Source organism: Microtus oregoni, unplaced genomic scaffold (genome assembly GCF_018167655.1).
Source record: "Microtus oregoni isolate MIOR12 unplaced genomic scaffold, Mior012 000001F_ref0000356, whole genome shotgun sequence".
NCBI classification, from domain to species: Eukaryota; Metazoa; Chordata; class Mammalia; order Rodentia; family Cricetidae; genus Microtus; species Microtus oregoni.
Window position 1 is genome coordinate 24,241,632 of NW_024543060.1, and position 25,492 is coordinate 24,267,123.

Here is a 25,492-nt window from a genome sequence, read left to right on the forward strand (position 1 = left end):
CCATTGTTACTGAAAGCCAGGACAAGAGCTCAAGCAGAAACCAAGAGGCCAAAATTGGAGTAGGCACCCAGAAAGGAATGCCACAATTTGGCCTACTCTCAAGGACTGCCACTTTGCTTTCTTATACAATCCTTGTCCACCTGTCCAGAGAAGCACTGACCACAGCAGGCTGGGCCCTTCCCACTTCAAACATTAATCAAGAAAATGTCCCACATGCTTGCTTGTAGGTCAGAATGATGGAGGCAATTTTCCAAGTTGATGACTCTAGATTGGGCAAGTTGACAAGCTCCATCATGTTTCCACACTAATTAATCAAAATAATCCCATTTCTAAATAAGTGAGAAAAGAGGATGTAATCATATATTGCCACTACACGCTCTGTCCTACATTTTCTGAAAGTTTTGATTTATTTTTTTCATCAAGTGTTAGATTTTGGCCAATGGTTACTCTGAAATAAGCCATTTGATTATATAACTTTTCTTCCTTGACTTAAGATATGGTGTACCGACAAACAATTCTTGTATATATACTCAAGATGGATATTGGTCTATAGACTACTCAGTACACTTCACATTTTCATTTCTAAATGGTCTTCATCTGGCTTAATAATCAGGTAATGACTAAATGAAATAAACTAAAATGTTTCATAATGGTCCACTTCCTTAAAAGAGTTACAAAATTGGTAGTAATTCTTCATTAAATGTGGGATACATTCTCTAGAAATATCATTCATACATGAACATCATTAAGGAGAGGGGGACATTTTACTTAGGAACTTCACTGACTATAGTTATAGAACCATCGAAATCTTCTACTTTTTACATTCTATTTCAAGCTATGTAATAGATAATACTTTTCAAAAATTGGTTCATCTCAAAATTACTGAATTTGTTCACTAAAGCTGTTTACAATTGTACGGATCTATTTTGTTTGACTCTAACAAAATGCTTGATGCTGGGTACCTCATGAAGAGATTGTTTATGGAGTTTACAGGAGGCAGAAAGTCCTACATGGAACAGCCAGCCTCAAGTGCTGTGTCTGGTGGAAAATATAACAAGAAATATTCCTGAGGGAAAAAAATTGGACAGTGACTAGAAGCTTTAAAAAATAGCCATGCTTTCTAGATTTATAAATTAATCATTTCAAATAACCAGCTCTTTGTTTCAATAATTTCTTATACTGTTTCTATTGTCGCTGTGATGTTGATTCTTTTTTATTTAATTTATATATGTATTTATTTTACATCCCAACCACAGTTTCCCTTCCCTGATGTCCTCCCATTCCTCCCCCACCTTCCCTTTGCCCCACCACCATAACCCCCACCCCAATTCATTACTGCTCTATTTCTGTTCAGAAAGGGGCAGGCCTCCCGTGGGTATCAACAAAGCCTGGTATACCAAGTTGTCATAAGACTAAGCACCTACCCTTGTATTAAGGCTGGGCAAGGCAATCTTGTATGAGGAATAGGCTCCCAAGAGGCAGTCAACATGTTAGGGATGGCCCCTACTCCCATTGTTAGGAGTCCTACAAGTAGACCAAGCTACACAACTGTCACATAAATGTAGAAAGCTTAGGTCTGTCCCACGCAGGCTCTGAGGTTGTTGGTTCAGACTCTGAGTTCCTATGAACCATGTTAGTTGTTTCTGTGGGTTTTGTTGTGAAGTCTTGACCCCTCTGGCTCCTATAATCCTTCAACACTCTCCTCAGGAGGATTTCCAAAACTCAGACTAATTCTTGGCTGTGGATTTCTGGTTCTGTTTCCATCTGTTACTGGATGAAGGCTCTCTGATAACAATTAGGGTAGTCACCAATTTGATCAGAGGAGATGGCCAGCTCAGGCTACATCTCCATTATTGCTAGGAGTATTAGCTGGGATCATTCTTGTAGATTCGTGGGAAGTTTCCTTGCATCGGGTTTCTGCCTGACCCTAAAATATTTTATGGCATGGGATGTGGTTTATCTTGATCAATACTTCATAACCAGATTAGAAGACCTCATATTCTATTATTGCTTGTTTGAAAGGACATAATGTTTTATATTCTATTCATATTTATGTTAACATAAAGGTGTTGGGTCCTACATATTTGTTAGCTTTCATCCTCACCCTGCTTATTATAGGAGACCACTCAGCCGCTTGTTTGTTTCCCAGCCACCCATACCCCCGAAATAATCACACTGAAACTGTATTAATTAAATCACTGTTTGACACATTAGCTCTAGCTTCTTATTGGCTAACTCTTACATATTGATTTAACCCATTTCTATCAATCTGTGTATGGCCACATGGCTATGGCTTACCGGCGAAAGTTGCAAGCCTCTATCTCTGGTGGGGCTACATGGCATCTCTCGGACTCCTTCCTTCTTTCTCCCAGCATTCAGTTAGTTTTCCCAGCCTCCCTAATTTCTGCCCTGCTATAGGTCCAAAGCAGTTTCTTTATTCATTGAGGGTAATCACAGCATACAGAGGAGACTCCCACATGAGCTTTGCTTCACATCTAGTTACCTTGAGCTTCTTCCCCTCTCACTTCTCATCACATATACAGAAAGAAAAGAAAAAGGGCATCCACGCTAAGCAGGAGCATAAAAGCATCAGCTTGGGTTGTGTGTTATCAGCTATCTGCCCAGCACTGTTTGTGGACACCTCTCCTGACCCCATATGCTCGGAAGCACCTATAGGGTGGGGTGCTTTCACTCTGCAGATTTCCTAGGCATGAATTCCAGAGTCTTGAATTTCTGGTATTCACCTAAACCTGAGTAGGAGTGGTGACAAGGTCACTCCCATTGTTTCCCAGGGTGGGCTGCTCTAGAGTAGGTGGGTCTTTATCTATCTGTTGCTTTCATTGGTTAATTAATAAAGAAAACTGCTTGGCCTGATAGGGCAGAATTTAGATAGGCGGAGTAGACTGAACAGAATGCTGGGAGGAAGAAGGCAGTGAGCCAGAAGCCATGCCTCTCCTCTCCAGGCAGTCGCTATAGCGCTCCTCTCCAAGATGGATGCAGGTTAAGATCTTACTGGTAAGCTACCACCTCATGGTGCTACACAGATTATTAGATATGGGTTAATCAAGATGTGAGAGTTAGCCAGTAAGAGGAAAGAGCTAATGGGCTAAGCAATGTTTAAAAGAATACAGTTTCTGTGTAATTATTTCAGGTAAAGCTAGCTGGGTGGCAGGAAGTGGCCTGCCGCTCCCCACTACACTGCTCTGATAAACGTGTAGTCAGGGGTCAGCTGACACTGAGGCAGCTCTGTGTCCCATCTTTGTTGTATACTCTGCTCCTCACCATCTACCCAGTCCAAATCAGTCCCTGTCATATCCTTCAGAATTCTAGCTGTCTGCAGACAGGTCTGAAAACTGACAGTAACAGGGCTAACCATGGCTGTTCCAGTCCATTGCCTTTTCCAATGAAATAGTTCAACCCACTCTTCACATATGACTTTGCTCCACTGAGACGAGTAAGGCTCTGAGAAGTACATTAGCTTGGCTTTCTCTCAAGGCAACATTTTCCCCTGTGGATATTCATCCCTTTCTCCCAAAGAAATGTGTACTATCTTATTCTGAAGGGTCTTAACCCTCGACAACCAGGCTAATCCTAGTGCCTTGTATGTTTGTCTCTAGCAAGTTCCCTCCCATAAATCTCTTAATTACACCCATGTTCTCACTTAAACTTCCCTACACTGCTTCTCCAGAAGCTGCTAATTCACGTGTTTCTGTGCTGTCCTCAGTGAGCTCCTGAGCAGTGTACACCTTCTTCTCCAAACACTTACCAAGTACTTCAGAGATCGGGCTGGCTCCACTGGGGCCTCACTCTGAGAGCTGCTGTCATGAGGAACCCTCTAAGCAAAGGTGTTAGTGTAGGAGTTCCTTATAAAACTACCTATTATCCCCTATCTCTTTACTCTTACTCTCACAAATATACATGGAGTCACAGCGTATAATTAGGTATTACAGGTTATTGAGTATATTTGAAGCGTTTATTTTCTGACATCATGCTCTCAGAAATTTTTCAAATTACTAAGCAAACATGTTAGGATAGAAATTCCTTGTAGAACTCTCTCCTATCCTGTATCGCTTCACACTAATTCTCACAAATACACATGAAGTCACTACCTACAATTAGGAATTATATATGTTTCCTTGTTTTTGGTATAAGATTATTATGTCCTGGTTCGCGAGCTAACCAAGCAGCGCGGAGTTTCGATCTGGGCACCGAGTGAAACATCATTGTGGTGAGTGAGTGCTGCGGCAGCTGGGAACAAACAATACGTAGCCACAAATCCAACCTTACAGAAAATAATAGAAGGAAAATCACTAACCAAGGAGTCCAAAAATGACCACAATAACTCAGACATCTAGAGACTCTTCACCAGCGCAAATCAAAGAAGGAAAACACACAAACCCTACTACTAAAAAAGTGACCGGAGTTAACAACCACTGGTCATTAATATCACTTAATATCAATGGGCTCAACTCACCTATAAAAAGGCACAGGCTAAGAGATTGGATAAGGAAACAGGATCCAACATTCTGCTGCCTACAAGAAACACACCTCAACCACAAAGACAGGCACCTACTCAGAGTAAAGGGCTGGGAAAAGGCTTATCAAGCAAATGGACCTAAGAAACAAGCAGGTGTGGCCATACTAATTTCTAACAAAGTTGACTTCAAACTTAAATCAATCAGAAGAGATGGAGAGGGACATTTTATACTCATAACAGGCACAATTCATCAGGAAGAAGTCTCAATCCTGAATATCTATGCCCCTAATATAAAAGCACCCACGTACGTAAAAGAAACATTACTAAAACTCAAGGCAGCCATCAAACCGCACACACTAATAGTAGGAGACTTCAACACTCCTCTCTCACCAATGGACAGGTCAATCAGACAGAAACCTAACAGAGAAATTAGAGAATTAATGGAGGTAATGAAGCAAACGGACTTAACAGACATCTATAGATTATTCCACCCAAAGAGGAAAGAATATACCTTCTTCTCTGCAGCTCATGGAACCTTCTCGAAAATTGACCACATACTTGGTAACAAAGCTAACTTACACAGTTACAAAAAAATATTAGTAACCACCTGTGTCTTATCAGATCACCATGGATTAAAGTTAGAATTCAACAACAATGCTACCCCCAGAAAGCCTACAAACTCATGGAAACTGAACAGTCAACTTCTGAACCATACCTGGATTAAGGAAGAAATAAAGAAAGAAATTAAAGTCTTCCTTGAATTCAATGAAAATAAAGAAACAACATACTCGAACTGATGGGACACTATGAAAGCAGTCCTGAGAGGAAAGTTCATAGCACTAAGTGCCCACCTAAAGAAAACAGAGAAAGCACATATTGGAGACTTAACAGCCCACTTGAAAGCTCTAGAAAAAAAAGAAGCAGACTCACCTAGGAGGAGTAGAAGACTGGAAATAATCAAATTGAGGGCTGAAATCAACGAAATAGAAACACAGAAAACAATCCAAAGAATCAATGAAACAAAAAGCTGGTTCCTGGAGAAAAATCAACAAGATTGATAAACCCCTATCCAAACTAATCAAACGACAGAGAGAGAACACGCAAATTAATAAGATCAGAAATGAAAAGGGGGACATAACCACAGACACAGAGGAAATTCAGAGAGTCATTAGATCTTACTACAAAAGCCTGTATGCAACAAAACTGGAAAATGTAAAAGAAATGGACGCTTTTTTAGATAAATGCCATTTACCAAAACTAAACCAGGACCAGGTGAACAATCTAAACAGACCTGTAAGTCGCGAAGAATTAGAAGCTGTTATCAAAAACCTCCCTACCAAAAAAAGCCCAGGACCAGATGGTTTCAATGCAGAATTCTACCAGAACTTCCAAGAAGACCTAATACCTATACTCCTAAATGTATTCCACAATATAGAAACAGAAGGGTCATTACCAAATTCCTTTTAGGAAGCCACAATTACTCTGATACCAAAACCACTCAAAGACTCAACCAGGAAAGAGAACTACAGGCCAATCTCACTCATGAATATCGACGCAAAAATCCTCAACAAAATACTGGCAAATCGAATCCAAGAACACATCCAAAAAATTATCCATTATGATCAAGTAGGCTTCGTTCCTCAGATGCAGGGCTGGTTCAACATATGAAAATCTATCAATGTAATCCAGCATATAAGTAAACTGAAAGAAAAAAACCATATGATCATTTCATTAGATGCTGAAAAAGCATTTGACAAAATTCAACATCCATTTATGTTAAAAGGCTTGGAGAGATTAGGGATACAAGGGTCATACCTAAATATAATAAAAGCTATATACAGCAAGCCGACAGCTAACATCAAATTAAACGGAGAGAAACTCAAAGCCATCCCACTTAACTCAGGAACACGGCAAGGCAGTCCACTCTCGGCATACCTCTTCAATATAGTGCTTGAAGTTCTAGCAATAGCAATAAGACAAGATAATGGGATCAAGGGGATTCGAACTGGAAAGGAAGAAGTTAAACTTTCGTTATTTGCAGATGATATGATAGTGTACATAAGCGACCCCCAAAACTCCACCAAAGAACTTATACAGCTGATAAACAGCTTTAGTAATGTGGCAGGATACAAGATCAACTCCAAAAAATCAGTCGCCCTCTTATACACAAAGGATATGGAAGCAGAGAGGGAAATCAGAGAAGCTTCACCATTCACGATAGCCACAAACAGCATAAAATATCTTGGGGTAAATCTAACCAAGGAAGTGAAAGATCTATTTGACAAGAACTTTAAGGCATTGAAGAAAGAAATTGAAGAGGATACCAGAAAATGGGTGCACCTCCCCTGCTCTTGGATTGGGAGGATCAACTTAGTAAAAATGGCAATTCTACCAAAGGCAATTTATAGATTCAATGCAATCCCCATCAAGATCCCATCAAAATTCTTCACAGATCTGGAGAAGACAATAATCAACTTTATATGGAAAAACAAAAAACCCAGGATAGCCAAAACAATCCTATACAATAAAGGATCTTCTGGAGGCATTACCATCCCTGACTTCAAACTCTATTACAGAGCTACAGTAATGAAAACAGTGTGGTACTGGCATAAAAACAGAGAAGTCGACCAATGGAATCGTATAGAAGACCCGGATTTTATCCCACAAACCTATGAACACCTCATTTTCGATAAAGGAGCTAAAAGTATACAATGGAAGAAAGAAAGCATCTTCAACAAATGGTGCTGGCACAACTGGATGTCAACCTGTAGAAGAATGAAAATAGACCCATATCTCTCACCGTGCACAAAACTCAAGTCCAAATGGATTAAAGACCTCAATATCAGCCCGAACACACTGAACCTGATAGAAGAGAAAGTGGGAAATACCCTACAACAGATGGGCACAGGAGATCGCTTCCTATGTATAACCCCAGAAGCACAGACATTAAGGGCAACATTGAATAAATGGGACCTACTTAAACTGAGAAGCTTCTGTAAAGCAAAGGACATGGTCAATAAGACACAAAGGCAACCTACTGACTGGGAGAAGATCTTCACCAATCCCGCAACAGACAAAGGTCTGATCTCCAAAATATATAGAGAACTCAAGAAACTAGACTTTAAAATGCTAATTAACCCAATTAAAAAATGGGGCACTGAACTGAACAGAGAATTCTCAACAGAAGAAGTTCAAATGGCCAAAAGACACTTAAGGTAGTGCTCAACTTCCTTAGCAATCAGGGAAATGCAAATCAAAACAACTTTGAGATATCATCTTACACCTGTCAGAATGGCTAAAGTCAAAAACCCCAAGGATAACCTTTGCTGGAGAGGCTGTGGAGGAACAGGTACCCTCATCCATTGCTGGTGGGAATGCAATCTTGTGCAACCACTGTGGAAGTCAGTGTTTCAGTTTCTCAGGAAATTCGGGATCAACTTACCCCTGGATCCAGCAATACCACTCTTGGGAATATACCCAAGAGATGCTCTATCAAATGACAAAAGCATTTGTTCAACTATGTTCATAGCAGTATTATTTGTAATAGCCAGAACCTGGAAACAACCTAGATACCCTTCAATGGAAGAATGGATGAAGAAAGTATGGAATATATACACGCTAGAGTACTATGCTGTGGTAAAAAACAATGACTTCTCGAATTTTGCATGCAAATGGATGGAAATAGAAAACACTATCCTGAGTGAGGTGTCCCAGACCCAAAAAGATGAATATGGGATGTACTCACTCATAATTGGTTTCTAGCCATAAATAAGGACCACGGAGTCTACAATAGGTGAACCTAAAGAAGCTAAGTAAGAAGGTGAACCCAAGGAAAAACATATAGTTGTCCTCTTGGCTAAGGGAAGTAGACCAAATTTCCGGGGAGAAAATGGGATCTTGGGGGTGGGGTGGGATGGGGGTATGGGGAGATGGGGAGAGAAAAGGTAGAATGGAAGGAGGGGGGACCTGGGAAACAAGAGAATTGGGATAAAGGAAAGGTGGATAGGGGAGCACGGAACCACAATTCTTAGTTAAGGGAGCCACTTTAGGGTGGGCAAGAGACTTGACCCTAGAGGGGCTCCCTAGTGCCCAAGATGAGGTTCCCAGTTAGTTCCTTGGGCAGCTGAGGATTGGGAACCTGAAATGACCCTATCCTAGAGCAATACTGACGAATATCTTGCATATCATCATAGAATCTTCATCTGGTGATGGATAGAGATAGAGACAGAGACCCACACAGGAGCACTAAACTGAGCTCCCAAGGTCCCAAGGAGGAGCAGAAGGAGGGAGAACATGAGCAAAGAATTCGGAACCACGAGGCGTGCATCCACCCACTGAGACAGTGGAGCTGATCTACGGGGAGCTCACCAAGGCCAGCTGGACTGTGACCGAAAAAGCATGGGATAAAACCGGACTCTCTGAACATGGCGAACAATGAGGGCTGATGAGACACCAAGGACAATGGCAGGGGGTTTTGATCCTACTTAATGTGCTGGCTTTGTGGGAGCCTAGCCAGTTTGGATGTTCACCTTCCTAGATATGGACGGAGGGGGGAGGACCTAGGGCTTAACACAGGGCAGGGAACCCGGACTGCTCTGTGGACTGGAGAGGGAGGGGGAGAGGAGTGGGGGGAGGGGTAGAAGGTTGGGAGGAGGGGGAAAAGGGTGGGAGGAGGGGAAGGGAAATGGGAGGCTGGGAGGAGGTGGAAACTTTTTTTTTGTTTATGTTTTTTTTTCTTCTTTTCGCAATAAAAAAAAAGATTATTATGTCCTATAAAGAACAAATATTGTTATAAGGGAAAACTAATTTTTAAAAACCCAAAAGATGTCACTGTTTTTTACTGCTGAGTAGTACTCTAATGTGTATATATTCCACACATTCTTTATCCATTCTTCCATTAAGGGGCATCTGGGTTGTTTCCAGGTTCTGGCTATTACAAATAATGCTGCTATGAACATAGTTAAACAAATTCTTTTGTAGTATGATTGGGTATCTCTTGGGTATATTCCCAAGAGTGGTACTGCTGGATCCTGGGGTAGGTTGATCCTGAATTTCCTGAGAAACCGCCACCCTGATTTCCAAAGTGGTTGCACAAGTTTGCATTCCCACCAGAAATGGATGAGTGTTCCCTTTACTTCACATCCTCTCCAGTAAAGGCTATCATTGGTGTTTTTGATCTCAGCCATTCTGACAGGTGTACAATGGTATCTCAAAGTTGTTTTGATTTGCACTTCCCTGATAGCTAAAGAGGTTGAGCATGACCTTAAGTTTCTTTTGGCCATTTGAACTTCTTCTGTTGAGAATTCTTTGTTAAGTTCAGTGCCCCCTTATTTAATTGGGTTAATTAGAATTTTAAAGTCTAGTTTCTTGAGTTCTTTATATACTCAGCAGTAAAAGACAATGACATCTTGAAGTTTGCATGCAAATGGTTGGAAATAGAAAACACTATCCTGAGTGAGGTAACCCTGACAGAAAAAGATGAATATGGTATGTACTCACTCATAAGTGGATTCTAGCCATAAATAAAGGAAATTGAGCCTATAAATCGTGATCCTAGAGAAGAATGTGAACCCAAAGAAAGTTATCCTCCTGGATATTGGAAGTAGACAAGATTGCCAGGCAAAAGTTGGGAGCATGGGGTGGGGATGGGGTGGGAATAAGGAGAGATGGGGAGAGAGAAGGGAGAAGGGGAGGATGGGGAGAGCTTGCGGGAATGGGATGGTTGGGATGGAGGAAGGGTGGATATGGGAGCAGGGAAGTAGATATCTTAATTAAGGGAACCATTTTAGGGTTGGCAAGAGACTTGACTCTAGAAGGGTTCCCAGGTGTCCAAGGAGATGTCCCCAGCTTATTCCTTGGGTATCTGAGGAGAGGGTACCTGAACTGGCCTTATCCTATAGGCACATTGATGAGTGTCTTGCTTAACACCATAGAACTTTCATCTGGCAGTGGATGGAGACAGAGACAGAGACCCACACTGCAGCACTGGACTGAGCTCCGAAAGTCCAAATGAGGAGCAGAAGGAGGGAGAACATGAGCAAGGAAGTCAGGAACGCGAGGGGTGTGCCCACCCACTGAGACGTTGGGGCTGATCTAATGGGAGCTCACCAAGACCAGCTGGACTGGGACTGATGGAGCATGTGATCAAACTGGACTCTCTGAATGTAGCTGACAATGAGGGCTGACTGAGAAGCCAAGGACAATGGCACTGGGTTTTGATTCTACTGCATGTACTGGCTTTGTGGGAGCCTAGTCTGTTTGGATGCTCACCTTCCTAGACCTAGATGGAGTAGGGAGGACCTTGGACTTCCCACAGGGCAGGGAACCCTGACTGCTCTTTGGAGTGGTGAGGGAGGGGGAAGGGGAAGAGGGAGGGAAATGGGAAGGAGGGCAGGAGGTGGAAATTTTTAATAAAAAAAAAAGAATAATCTAACATAATATCTAAACAGACGAAGTAGATTTTGCTAAAGATCACCAGAAACTTAAAGATGCGGGATGGGATGTGGTATCATTGCACGCATGACAAACTAACAAATTTCTTTCCTTAAACTTAGAAGGTCAGCTTTAATCCTGTATAATATCCAGATCCAATTTACATTCCTCTGTCAGTGTAATACATCACTGATGCTGAATAAAATTAAAGCTGATTTTAAGCTTTCATTTTCACCTACCTAGAGCAAGGTGACTAAATACTTGAAATGAACTGCTCTGGAGGGGACATGGAAAGCCATTAGCATGCCCTGGAGGGCAAGACACTCAACTGCACATCCCATCCGAGAACCAGTTCACAACTACTATGGTAAATTAGAGAACAACCTCCCCCCAAAAAAATTCAGAAGCTAAATAATGTTGAGGTTGGGGGAAAAAAAGTGTTAATAAGAATATTTGGAGAAGTTTTCTGGGAAAATTACACATTTAAAAATAACCATTTATTCGTACATCTCACATTAAATGAAAGTGTAGAGTAACAAACAGCAGTCCATTCTCTTCGGAGCCTTAACTATAACAGACCCAAGGTTGTGGTGTACCTAGGGAGTCTTACAAATCAGATAAAAGAAATCAGGGAAAAGCCAAAGTGAAGCAGCAAGAAGAGACCTACAGAGCAGGTGGACGCTCGGCGCTGCTGACAAAAGTCCACTGCACACACTTAACAAAAACCAACCCCACCCACAAATGCTCCTCTTCAGTACAGTAACTCATCGCAAGTAGGTTTCTGGGTATTAAATGGAGCATCTTTACTTCCTGAAAGAACTGACTAGATTAGGTACCTCCACCACACGAGGAAGACTTCCCACCGTCTGTTACACTCCTACATCCGTGTCAATACAGCTCAACATGAGTCATGTCAGACGTGATAAATCCATGATCTGCACTGCACTCTACACATTGGTGCCTTTCGTGTCTTCAGCCATAAAGCCAGCTTGTCCATAAAACTGTCTCCTATGTAGCACATGAATCAATTCCATCTGTCAAGGTTCCTTTACATTTCCCCCTTTGAACCCACCACTAATTTAAACCCACATCCACTCCTGTCAGTGGCCACTTCTCTTAGGCAATTTCAGTCAAACTGGTCAGTCTCTTTTATACCCATGTGTAACTCAGTATTATTTCTAGCATTTTCCAACCAGACTGCCACAAACTGCTCTTCTCAAAGGTCAAACCTCTGGTACCATGAGCAGGGTTATGGCCCACATCACAGTACTGCTGTGTGCTTTGTCACTTTCTTTTTTTAAAACATTCTTTTTTCCTTTGGTTCAGAGAGTTAGCCTTTTAGGTTCTCATCCTCCCGCCCGGGCTACACTTCATCTGGTACTCTGGCTCTTACTGTACTAAAGGTTTCTTTCTGCACCCTTCTGAATCTGGAATCCTTGAACCTTTATCTTTACTCTCTTACCTTATGCATGACATCTGGCCAGTCATCCATTGAAGGGGTGCTTTAATTAATAATTTCCATTACAATTACCAATACTACTGTCTACCTGTTTATTCAAGGCGTCATTCTTAATTCCTCCTTTTCAATCATAATCTATATCAATTCACCAGTAAGCCCTGCAGTTTCTAGCTCCAATATATCCACCCTATGTACCCTCTCATTTGACGTCCGATATCTCTACAGCCCTCATCCAAGCCACCCTTACCATTGCTGTCACTACTGCATCACTTTGTGTGTATGAGACAGTGAGGCAGGTGGCAGGATACAGGTAAAAGAACCCAGAGTGGGAAATGAGTATGTCGGTTTCTCAGAAAATTGGGAATCAACCTACCTCAGAACTCAGCAATACCACTCTTGGGTATATAAACAAAGGATGCTCAATCATACTACAAGGACATTTGGTCAACTATGTTCATAGCAGCATTATCCAGAACCTGGAACCAATAAGGAGGCCACAAACCAAAGAATGGATAAAGAAAATGTGGTACATTTACACAATGGAGTACTACTCAGTGGTGGGGAGGGGGAGAGAACGACATCTTGAAATGAAAATAGATGGAGCTGGAAAGAAAAAAAAAAAAAAACCATCCTGAGTAGGGTAACTCAGACCCAGAAAGATTAAATGGTATGTTCTCACTCATAAGTGAATACTAGCTGAAAAGCAAAGGATAACCAGTCAATAGTCCATGACCCTAGAGAAGTTACATAACAAGGTAAACCCTAAGAGAAACATATAGATCCCCTTGGAAAAGAAAAATAGACAAGATCTCCTGACAAAATTGAGAGCATGAGGGTGGGGAGAAAAGGGAGGTCAAAGGAAGATGAAAATTTGAGAGTGGGGGATAGTCGAGATAGAGGAAGGACAGAGATGGATAGGAAGGAAAGAGATATTGTGATTGGGGGAGCGTTATAGAGCTAGCAAGAAACCAGGAACTAGAGAAATTACCAGGAATCCACAAGGGCAGGCTACAAAGCTACAGAGAAACCCTGTCTCAAAAAAATAAATAAATAAATGAATGAATGAATGAATGAATGAATATGCTACAATTAAATTTTATTTTTAAAAGTTTTCTGAATCAAACAGTGTCTTAGGATTTCTAATGCTGTGAAGAGACACCGCAACCATGGCAACTCTTATAAAAGAAAGCATTTAATTGGGGGTGGCTTACAATTCAGAGGTTTAGTACATGATCATCATGGCAGGAAACATGGAAGAACACAGGCAGACATGGTGCTGGAGAGGTAGCTGAGGGTTCTCCATCTGGATCAGCGGGCAGTACAACTAGGCCTGGTTTGAGCTGCTAAGACCTCAAAGCACACTTCATAGTGACACATCTTCCAAAAAACCCACATCTACTACAATGAGCCACACCTCCTAGTAGTACCACTCTTTATAGTCCTAAGATGGCCATTTTGTTCAAACCAACATAAACAGTAAAACTTCCTCCTATTGTCAACGTCTAGCTCACCTTTAAAGTCTTTTTTGATATATGGATAATAATTTTAATATATACACATAAAAGAGAAAAGTAAGACAAATGTTTTCATAAAGTCCTTTACACAACTTAACTATCAATACACTAAAGCACAGTAGAAAGCTCACACAAACAGCCTGAAAACATTATGCTGAGCCTTTATATGTAAAATACCAGAGACTTCAGTGCTTCCAGTTCATTATTTCTCTTGTTGAGAGTTCTATCTTTGAACAGAAAACCAAAGAAGAAAATTATAAAGGAATAACTTGATACTGTTATGATCTCAAACACATCCCCAGAAAACAATCATAACTGAAAGGTATTCAATTCACTTTCTTTTATTTTACTTTTATATGCATGAAAAATTATGCAAGTTTAATAACCATTTTCCTTAAAATGTTGAAAACTACCACTATCTTTAATTCCCATCTCTGTAACAGGAAGGTGACCATGAGCTTTCATTTACATGCTCTGTTACAGTTGAATGTGTGTAGAATATATTCTAAAATATTCATTGTTCAAGCCCAGTCATCTATGACTAAACCACACCCCCACTTCTCAAGTGCCCAACAGTCACATGTGGTTAAGTGGCTGCTACATCAAGCAGTGTAGACACTCCACACCTATCAATCAATGCAAAGGGTTTATAAACTACATTTAAAAATGGAGGCTTTTTAGGATGGCTAAGATTAAAATCACAAATGACAACTTATGATGTAGAGGATTTGTAGCAAAGGGGAATACAACTCCCCTGTTGGTGGAAGTATAAACTTGTTCAGACTCTTTGGAAATCAGTATTGTAGTTTTTTCAGAAAACTGATCTACCTCAAGACCCAGCTGTAACACTCTTGGGCATATACCCAAAGGATACTCAATCATACTACAAGGAACTTGGTCAATTATGTTCACAGCAACTTTAGTCATAAATGTCAGAAAATGGAACACAACCTCGATGCCCCTCAATCGATGAATGGATAAAGAAAATGGGGTACATTCATACACTGGAGTATTGCTCAGCTGTTAAAAAAATCAATGATATCAGAAATCAGGAGGCAAATGGCTAGAACTAGAAAAAAATTATCCTGAGTGAGGTAACCCAGACCAGGAATGATGTAGGTGGGTCTTCTATCTATCTGTTGCTTTCATTGGTTAATTAATAAAGAAACTGCTTGGCCCAATAGGTCAGAACATAGGTGGGTGGAGTAGACAGAACAGAATGCTGGGAAGAAGGGAAGTGAGTCAGACGTGATAAAGCTCCGGCCCAAGATGGATGTAGGTTAGAATCTTCCTGGTAATCCACCACCTCGTGGTGCTACACATATTAAGAGAAATGGGTTAACCAGGATATGAGAATTAGCCAGTAAGAGGCTAGAGCTAATGGGCAAGGCAGTGTTTAAATGAATACAATTTGTGTGTTGTTATTTCGGGTGTAAAGCTAATCATGTGGGAGCCAGGTGGGATGAAAAGCAGGACTGCCCGCAGCTCATTCTACACAGGAAGACAAGCATAGTTATGTATTCACTCATAGGTGAATATCAGCTTAAAGGATAACCATGCTACAACCCATAACCCAAAAGAGAATAGGTAACAGGAAAGACCCAAAATGGGGGGGGGGGTGCATCGATACCCCAGGGAGGGAAAATAGAAAAGATCTTCAGGTGGACTGGGGGTGGATGGAGATGAAAACATGAGGGGTCTGGATGGAGCATAAACGGAGGGGGAAATACTGAAAGAGAGAACTGGAAAGTGGAGGGGGTCCTTTTGGCATCAGGTAGAAATCAGGTGCAAACAAAACTCCTATGGTCTACATTCATAGATGTACCACAGTTTAGAATTCTACCATACTAGATGGGTAGCCTGAACTGGTCATATCCTCTGAACAGACTGGTAACTACCTGAATTGTCATCAGAAAGCCTTCACCAAGTAATTGCCAGAAACAGATGCAGAGACCCACAGGTAAGCATTAGGCTGAGTTTGGGGGATCATGCTGAAGAGGGGGGCGGATTACAGGAGCCAGAAAGGTCAAGATATCACAAGAAAACCTACAGAAAAAACTAACATAGCTCTTTGGAACTCACAGGAAGCAACAACCAGGAATCCTGCATAGGATGGAACTAAACCCTATACAAGTTCTGTAGCTTGGTTTATTTGTGGGACTCCCAACAATAGGTGTAAGGGCTGTCCCTAGTGCTTTGGGGGTCTTTTGAGAACCAATTCCTCATAGTGGGTTGTATTGCCAATCCTTAAAACAACAGGGGAGCTTAATCTTAAGTCAACTTGATATGCCATACTTTGTTGATACCCATGGGAGGCCTGCCCCTTTCTGAATAGAAACAAAAAAAGTGGATTGGTGGATGGTACAAAAGGAAGAGAAGAAAGGGAATGGGAGGAGAGAGAAAAAAAGGGGGAATTTCAGTTGGGATATACAATAAATAAATCTAATAAGAATGATTCCCACAGGCTCATATATTTGAATGCTTAGTTACCAGAGAATGGCACTGTTTGAAAGGATTGGAAGGATTAGGCAGTATGGTTCTATTGGAGTGGTCACAGCATTGTTGCAGAAAGTGTGTCACTAGGAGTGGGCTTTGAGGTTTCAAAAGCCCAAGATAGGCCCAATCTCTCCCTCTCTCCTCTCCCCATCTCTCTGTCTCTCTGCCTCTGCCTGCTTGTGGTCTAGGGACGACGATGTAGCTCTCAGCTACTGCTCCTGTGTCATGTGTACTGCCATGCTCCCTATCATGATGATGATGATGGAGTATAAACCCCTGAAACTGTAAACAAACCCCCAATTAAAGCTTCCTTTTATTTAAAAAAAAAAATGGAAGCTTTGAGCTCTTTTATAATATGACCGACTTTGTGTTAACAGTACTTTTTTAAAGAAGTCTATCTTGTCAGCCAGACAGCAATTTTTATTTTATATTAAGTAGACTGAGAAGGAAATACAAATATACATAGGTGTTAGTTTTTATAATAGACTAGGAAACCTTATAATTCGAGGAGCTTTTGGTTCAAGCATAAATTAAGCTAAATGGCTCTATTTCACTTTCTACAGAAAATATAGACTTATTTGTTATAGGCAGTTACTGGATTTACAGTGTGCTCTCCTTTGATTATTAACTTTGCATTCCATCAAAACTTTTAATGCACTAGTCAAGTCGGAAGCCAACTATCTAGAGCACATTTCACTCTATCTATAAAGTCAGAATAAAGCCACTATCCGGATGACAGTAAACAAAGAGGAAGCCTCCCAGGGTTGAGAATTCTCAGTCCTTTCAGTCTCTAACTGAAGTGCAAAAGCACCTGCCTGCCCTCTGAAAAAGGACAGGGGTCAGGGAGAGGGGGCAACATAGTATTTACATGGCAACACTAATACAGTCTCTTCCAGCACATTTTTCATTAATATTTGATTCATTTAATTCAGTTTTTGGAAAGGACAGCAAAATTGTCTAAAGTTAAAAAACATTTTCTTTCTTTTTTTAGCTAATACAATTTCTTTAATTAAATCTTTGGCAATTTCACATCATGAACCCTAATTCCATTCACCTCACCCTCACCCCTGCAACACGCCCCAAAAGAAAATGTAAAATAAAAAAAAAAAACAAAAGAAAACAAAATGAGCAAATAAACTGAAAAAGCATAAAAAAAAAGGAAAGAAGACAGGAAGGAAGAAGGAAGGAAGGAAGGAAGGAAGGAAGGAAGGAAGGAAGGGCCTCACTCTTCCATCTTTCCCACGTATTCAACACCTTTTCCTTCATCCTGTGAGGGCCACACATTTGCCACAGTGTGTCAAACAGTATACTCATTAAATGATATTTTCAACAAATGTTGAGATGTAATAAAATGTTATAAAATTTATGAAGCCTCACATCTAATTAAGACAAATAAATACAACTCTCTGAGGAAAACACTACTGAAAAAAAAAAAAAAACCCTAACATTGTTAACTTACATAACAAGATGTTTCCACCACTTTTAGGATATTAATGATTCCCTTAACCTTGCTATCAGCAGCAATACTGAGGGCATCAATGGACTATAACTATATGCCTGTCTGGCAAGCACACATTTTTTTTCCTCCTTTTTTGGCCATTCATAACTGATAATAAATCTGTTCATTCATGACTCTTCAAATAGGACTTATGCCAAAAGCAACTACCCCAAAAAACTTTTTTCTTCTCTCAGGAACCTCTTGATATGAATGTCCAATTTTCATTGAAGGTTTTAAAACTATCCTTGGTGCATTGATTATCTCCTTTATGTAGTATTATCATATTGGATTAAACACAAACACTGGGATAACCAGAGACTATGTGAATGTAGGCAGTGGACACACAGAAGAACTAAGGTCCCTAGACAGGGCTGCTTGACAGAATTCTTATCCTAATGGAAATGGCCTCTATGTATTGGTCAGGACAGCAACCACTAATCACACGTGTCTCCTGAGCAACTACAAAGGTAGTATTTTCTAACTCAATGCTAATTAATTAAATATAAATAACCATAGTGACTAAAAACTACTGTACTAAGCAAGACAGACACACACACACACAAAAAAAAGCACAGAAGTCTGTGGGTCACCTAGAATACATCTAGTGCACTACTTCAGAAAGCATCATTGCAAGCACCACCATATATCTGGCCATAATATTCTTAGAGTCTTTTTAACTTGAATACTTTGAAAAGCTGATATCTGTTTCCGTGAGTACTCTTTCCACTGCACCTGATCACTGTGAGCCAGTCAGCCTAGGACACACTATTAATAATAAGGAAGTAATCAAACATAAAAAAAGCATTTTAAAAAATACGAATACAGGAGCATAAGCACTAAAAGAACAGAAATACACATGAAAAAAGCAATGGATACTTTGCTACTGAGAGAACTTCTGATGATTTATTGACCAAAAGAAGTTTTTCAATTTTCTAATTCAGAAATAATTAGGATTAATGGGTTTAATATACTTATAGTCTAAAATTTCACTTTTATTATCATTTTCTAGTCTTAAGCTACATGTTCTCAACAGCCCTCCAAGTATTCACTAAAATACAATTTGAAACTTCAACATAGGGTGACAAGAAAAAGTTTCCTTACAAAATCAAAACTACAAGTCAAATATGGAGGAAGAGCCCTGTGATCCCAGCTCTTCATCAGCATAATGAGGTCACAGCCAGTGTGGACTACCTGGTGAGATCCTGTCTCTGTAATAATAGTGATGAGGAGAAGAAGGATTTTAAATGAAAACCAAATACAGAGAGAGTAAAAGACAGAAGCCAGCCTCAAGGCCCTTTACTCTGTAGGATAAGAAAAAACTCCAGAAATCTAACACCCGCTGTGAGACATCTGTGCAGCCACAAAGACAGATATGCAGCCTGGAGTCCACCATCAAGCCAAACAGATGGGAAATACTGGGGTCTCAAAGACACCCATTAATGATGTTGAACCATCCAACATGTCCAAGGAAAGCAGACTAAAGGAATACTGGTTCTGAGAACTAAAAACAAATAATGTAGAAGAGAAAATGAATGGCAAGTATAAATGACAAGATCAGAAATAAGGATTTAGGCAACAGAAAGGTCTAATGTATGCACACTAGACAGGAAAAGGCTAGTTCTTAAATGGGGGGATAAGGAAATGCAACAGGGTTTCTCTGTGTAGCCTTGGCTGTACTGGAACTCGCACTGTAGACCAGGTTGAGCTCGAACTCACAAAGATCCAACTCTGCCTCCTAAATCCTGGGATTAAAGCCATACATCACCACTATTTTAAGGGTAAATGGCTGAAATTTTCAGAAAAAAAAATGGCTAAAACAAATTATAGAAAGAATTTAAAACAATCTCTTAAGAAATAAATTCTATCAATACATTAGAAAAACACTCTCTAAAAACAAATATACAGAAAACAACCAAGAAAAATAGATATCCTAAAAGGAATAAGCTTTAGATGAAGGTCAAATCTCAGAAACAGTGAAAGAGAAGATATGAAGGACATCCTAAAAAAAATTCTCTAAAAAACATACCATTTGTATGCTATCCTCCTTTCGAAAGCAAAGGCAAATAAAACTTGTGGCAAGAATTAGACACCGAAGGATGTTTATCATCAACGAAACCTAAAGTATTTGAAGGAAATACTTGAAGCAATATCTAACCTATACAGTCAAAAAGAAAATGATACAATTAAAATATCTCTCAAATTAGCATTTAAATTGATAAATGATGTTCAAGTATTCTTTAACTCAAGAGAAAACTAAAGATTACTACTTATTTCTTTCCCTTTTTTAACAGCATGCATATGGAATTAAAATAAATTCTGGTCTATTATAAAATCAGAAGAAAATCAAATAGTAATAAAGAAAAATGAAATGAGAAATCAAAAATCTATACAAAATAAGTCTAGAGGAGAGGAGGCATAAGAACATGGAGAAATAAGAAGAGCAGGAGTGTAAATGGGGCAAAATAAAAATTCAAGAGCAAATGTAAGATAGAAATTCCAAAGTATTTTAAAAATCAATACAAAAAAGAAAGAAAACTACCAGGTAAAAAAAAAAGATTATCAAACTCTAAAGAAACACATTGCTAGCTTGTGATAGGTATGCCCAGCTACAAACATCAACATGAATAAATCTAAGAAAACAGAACCTTCAGACTGTAAATCCACTTAAATAAAGCTTGGGCAAAAAAAAAAATCTATGAATTAATGGCCTTATTAGTAAAGGAGCTTGCAGGAAATCCTGAATCTGATCCCCAAAAAGTGGCTGGATAATGCTAACTCCAAAGAGCTGTCACTGACCATCACACATGTGACTGTGTATACACATGCACGTGCGCGCGTACACACGTACACACACACACACACACACACACACACAAAGCACAAGGATGGAAATACATTTTAAAAAATAAATGAGATAAACCAAGTTATCTGTTACTAAAGAATATGTGAAGAATAAAATTGCATTGGAAAACAAAGGAATGACAAATTCCAATGCTAGGACAGAACTTACCACCGGACAAGGGTATGATTTTTTTTTTAAAGGGACACGAACATTTGAAGGTCTCAATATTCTATAAGTCATCCCTGTCGGTAGGTGGCTTACTGCAACTACAACCATTTCTTTAAATCTTTTAATATATTATTTAAAAAAATAAAAAACAGGCCAAAGTACTAGTAACATCAAAATCTTTCTTTTAAAAAAACTTCTTCAGATCATGTTATACCCAGTGGGCACATGGAATCTAATGCTTGCCACTTGCTTTCAACACTAAAGGCACATGCTTCATGTTGTCAAGCCAAGACTGTTGACAAACTAGACTATAGAGTTGATACTCAATACACTAAATACTGACATGCAGACACTTTTGCTCATTTGGGTGTAGACTTCTTTCCCTGCATAATCCACTGAAACAATTTTGTCAAAGCTTTATTTATCAATTCTATCAAACTTACCTTCAAGATAGCCTAAGAATTTGCTTATAAAAGATGAGAAAATAACTCTTATGAAACTAAAAAGGGAATACACATACACACACATATACACACACACATACACACACACATACACACACACACATACACACACACACATACACACACACACATACACACACACACATACACACACACATACACACACACATACACACACACACATACACACATACACACACACACACACACACACACACACACACATACACAAAAAAAATTGCCTAAAATCAGAAAACAGAAATTTGTTATATTGAATTTCAGGAGACAGAAATTTTGCCCCTGGCAGGTACATCAAACTTAGAAAACAAAGATACATTCTATAACTAATTTGGCATATGCATAAGTGGGTAAGAATTATAAATGCTTGAAATCAATCATAATGATGTTAGTGTCTACCTGTTTCTGATTTTATCCAATGCATTCAATCACTCAAACATAACTACTGGCTGTGTCAAGATTCCCTAAAAGTTATATTTGGTAATTCGAAAAAGTTAATCTTTTCACCAGTGTTCAAAACTAGCTACAAACTGTCACAGAGAATAATGAATAATCAATGAACCTCCTCAAACAGAAGAACATTATAGTCTTGACATCAAATCTTTATTTAAAAAAAGAAAAGAAAAAGAAGAAGCTGGTCTTTAACACCTGGCTCTCACATACAGTCCTATCTAGGTGATGGAAGACTAGCATGGCTCATACTGGGCAGGCAGCTAAAGAACTTGATGAACTGTTCCGAGAATACCCCATAGTCAGAGCCTGGGGGAGGCACGTCATAATTTGGAGAGCAGAAAAGCTAGTTTTCCCTAAGTTTGGTTTAAATAAGTTCTGATCCTGAAGCAATATTATAGAACAGTCACTGATCAGTTTACTGGGTTTCATCAACAGCATTCACAAATATTAAATACTTTATGGAGACAACATGAAACACGTTTAATACCAGAACTTAGGAGCCCAAGGCAGAAGGATTCCAAGCTCCAGGATAGCTAGACCCCATCTAAACAAACAAGAAAAAACTACCAGCATGACAGTAAAACAGTGATATCCATTTGGTGGTCTCACACGTCTAATGATCAGAAATGCTTAGCCAGATAAGTCACATGCTATATGGAAAGAAGCAAACCTGAAAAACTGAAGAGACATCATAAGAGAAAAGACCAAAGAGTTGATCATAGGCACAGTGCCAAGATTTTCAAGCTATTCTTCTAGTGAAATACTGGAAGAACAAGTATTCGAAAAACTTCTCTTCAGAAATAATTGTTCTGACAAGAATTTCTATTCTTATCAGTTAAAAGGACTTCATGGAAACAATAAATTACCATAATACTTTACAAAATCTCTTTGCCTAGGGGAGAAGATTCTACAAGTATTTGGTGATATTTTAATGATTCTCTTTAAATAAGAATACAGGAAAAAAAGAATACACAACATCATTTCTCAGTATTTTGAGATAACATTTCAACAAGTTATTCATGCCATCATCCTACACATGGATTTATATTAAACCTTTCCCCTTTTGTCTCATCTTTTATCAGCAGTATCTACTTTAAAAGGAGGAAGGAAGAGGCTTCTGCTGGGAAGAGGCTGCACATCACCAGAGACTTCCTCTGCTGGACTTCTATACTAGAAAAAATTGCAAAGATCCCAGTGCCGTGTCTGCCAGGATAAGCAGAAATGCATGGAGTTGTCACCCATTTTACCCCAAAACACCCTTTGCTCCAATTAAGTTGCAAAGAAACATGGTTTTCTTTCCTAAGCCAAACACTAAATATAACACTTGGGGGGAAAGTAGGATTGTAATAGCTATTTCTGTATGTGTGTCTGTGCATCTGTTTATACATCTACATAGGTATGTTTGCACAGGCATGTGGATTCCACAGTGTAAAGCAAACGTCTCACACACCACTCTCCACCATATTTGCTGAGACAGGGTCTCTCACTGAACCCAAACCATGTCACTCTGTCTAAACGGCTTGGCCAGATAGTCACAGATCCTCCTGGATCTACATCCTCAGTGCCAGGATTACAGCTATGCACCCCCACACCCCACTTGTTACATGAGCACTGGGGATACAAACTCGGGTTCCCAGATTTGTATGCCAACACTTTACCAACTGTGCCATCTCCCCAGGCATAAATATTCTTAAATTAATATATTTTACAAGGATAAATTAAGCTGGAAACACAAGTTGCTCTTTTATAAATATATCGATGAAATTCTTTAAGTTAAATCTCTTACTAGTAAAAGGCAAGGCAAGATCAAAAAAAAAAAGTGGAAATTAAAACTTCTTTGTTTCATCCACATTCTGTCTTGCCTTTCTCAAGTGTTATAGAACGTGAACTAGTGAAGAGTTAGCACGCAGAAAAGCAGCCTTCACCTTTCATCCATATGGAGCCACAGTCTAAGAAACACACTACAAGTGAAAATTCATAAAATTTAAAACTAGCAAAGATTTTGTTCTTGTGGTTTACACTAATTCACTTCCATGTCTTAGAACCTAAGTCTTTTGTTTTAAGTACTTCTATAGTCAAAGACTTTTCATCTTATATGCAAGCTTGGAAATGTCCAAAAAAGTACTCTTCACAGAGAATATTCACAGCAGTATGTTTTCCAAAACGACCAACAACTGCACTAGCCAATCACAGCTTTCCAAAGATTTACAGACATATATACATATACATGTATTCTATCTAAAAACAACCATTCCTTAAACAACAAAAAGCCAACATCCAAATTTCTCAGATTTTCTTACACACTACTCAAATATTGAGTGACAACTTATGCTTAAATTTCTTCAAGAATATCCTGGTTAAAACATCAACCTAATTCAGAGTTAGTGTAAAGCTTCTATGAAAATTGAATTCTATCCTATAAAAGATCAAAATTAATACTTCAAATAACATATTTTGTTTATAAATAACATGATTTTGTTTTGTGTTTTAACAAATACCTCCTACATTCCAATAATCTGGCAATTTTAAATGAGATCAGTTTATCATCATTACTTTATCTTCTTTATTTTTCACACATGGCATGAAATTTTTCTCAAAGGCATGAAAATGTAGCCCAATCTGAAACACTGTGAAATTGTTTTATAGAAAAATATATGGTATTTATATCACATAAACGATACCAGTTTAATTTGGGTTTAACATGGGTTTTGTTGTTTTGTTTCTTGCTCGTTAAGTCTAAAATTTTAACTTTAATGTGTACTCTATGTTCTTTTATTTGTTAAATACAGCAACATTAATCTATGATCTTCTACATAAGACAGTGTTTTTAAACGCGGGAAAAAAAGGAACAAGTAGTAGGCCTTGTTATATCATATAAGAATCGGCAAGCATTTTAACAATATGAAAATTGAAAGTAAAACATAATTGTATTAAAGTGATAGATTTTTATCTTGATTGTTCTTTCACAAAATATGTTTGAAAGAATTTCATAAAACGGCTTTCAGTCCATGTGTTATGTTTTACTCAGTAATAAAAACAAAGGTCCATTGAGATTGATTCTTCATCAATTTTGTTTAATTTCAATTTTTAGATAATCTTTTTTTTATTTTTGAGACTATAGTATTATTGCATCACGTCTTCCTTCCCTTTAATTCCTCCAAGACCTCCCATGTCCAACCCCTTGTCCTCTTTCAAATTCATGGCTTCTCTTTCTTTTGTTTTATTTACAATGTGTGGGAGTGTGCATGTGTACGTATGTGTGTAATCCTAAATACATAAATCATCCAGCTTAGTCTCTATAATGTTATTGTATGTATATGTTTTGAAGACCATTTGGTATTGGGTTTTTATTTTGAGAAACTGGTAATGTATACTAGCTATTTACAGATGGAGTAAATATAAATGTAAGAATAGAGATATCCATTTAATTAAGTAACATGCCACGGTGACAACCAGGGGATTCATTACCTCACAGGATTACTGGTCAATGATACTCGCAGTGACTCCAGATATGTGGAAAGTCTCTCGTCAGTATACCCCATTTTCAGCTCATGGATAAATTCCTGAGGTGAGATCTGTCGGCTACTTCTAAGACTTCCCTGTAAAACAAATCAAAAAAAATTGTTTTTTAATTTATGCTACAATAAAGATTATCTATAAGGGATGAAATT

The 25,492-nt window shown here is 38.9% G+C and overlaps 1 protein-coding gene across 3 annotated transcripts in view; it reads right to left on the reverse strand.

Moving 5' to 3' along the window:
• The window catches only part of Diaph3 (diaphanous related formin 3), a 459,276-nt gene that overhangs the window by 329,246 nt on the left and 104,538 nt on the right, over positions 1–25,492 (reverse strand). For all 3 annotated transcript variants that reach the window (XM_041667741.1, XM_041667734.1, XM_041667725.1), the window contains one exon: positions 25,290–25,420. In XM_041667741.1, coding sequence (XP_041523675.1) covers positions 25,290–25,420 — 131 coding nt within the window. The remainder of the gene's footprint in view (positions 1–25,289; positions 25,421–25,492) is intronic.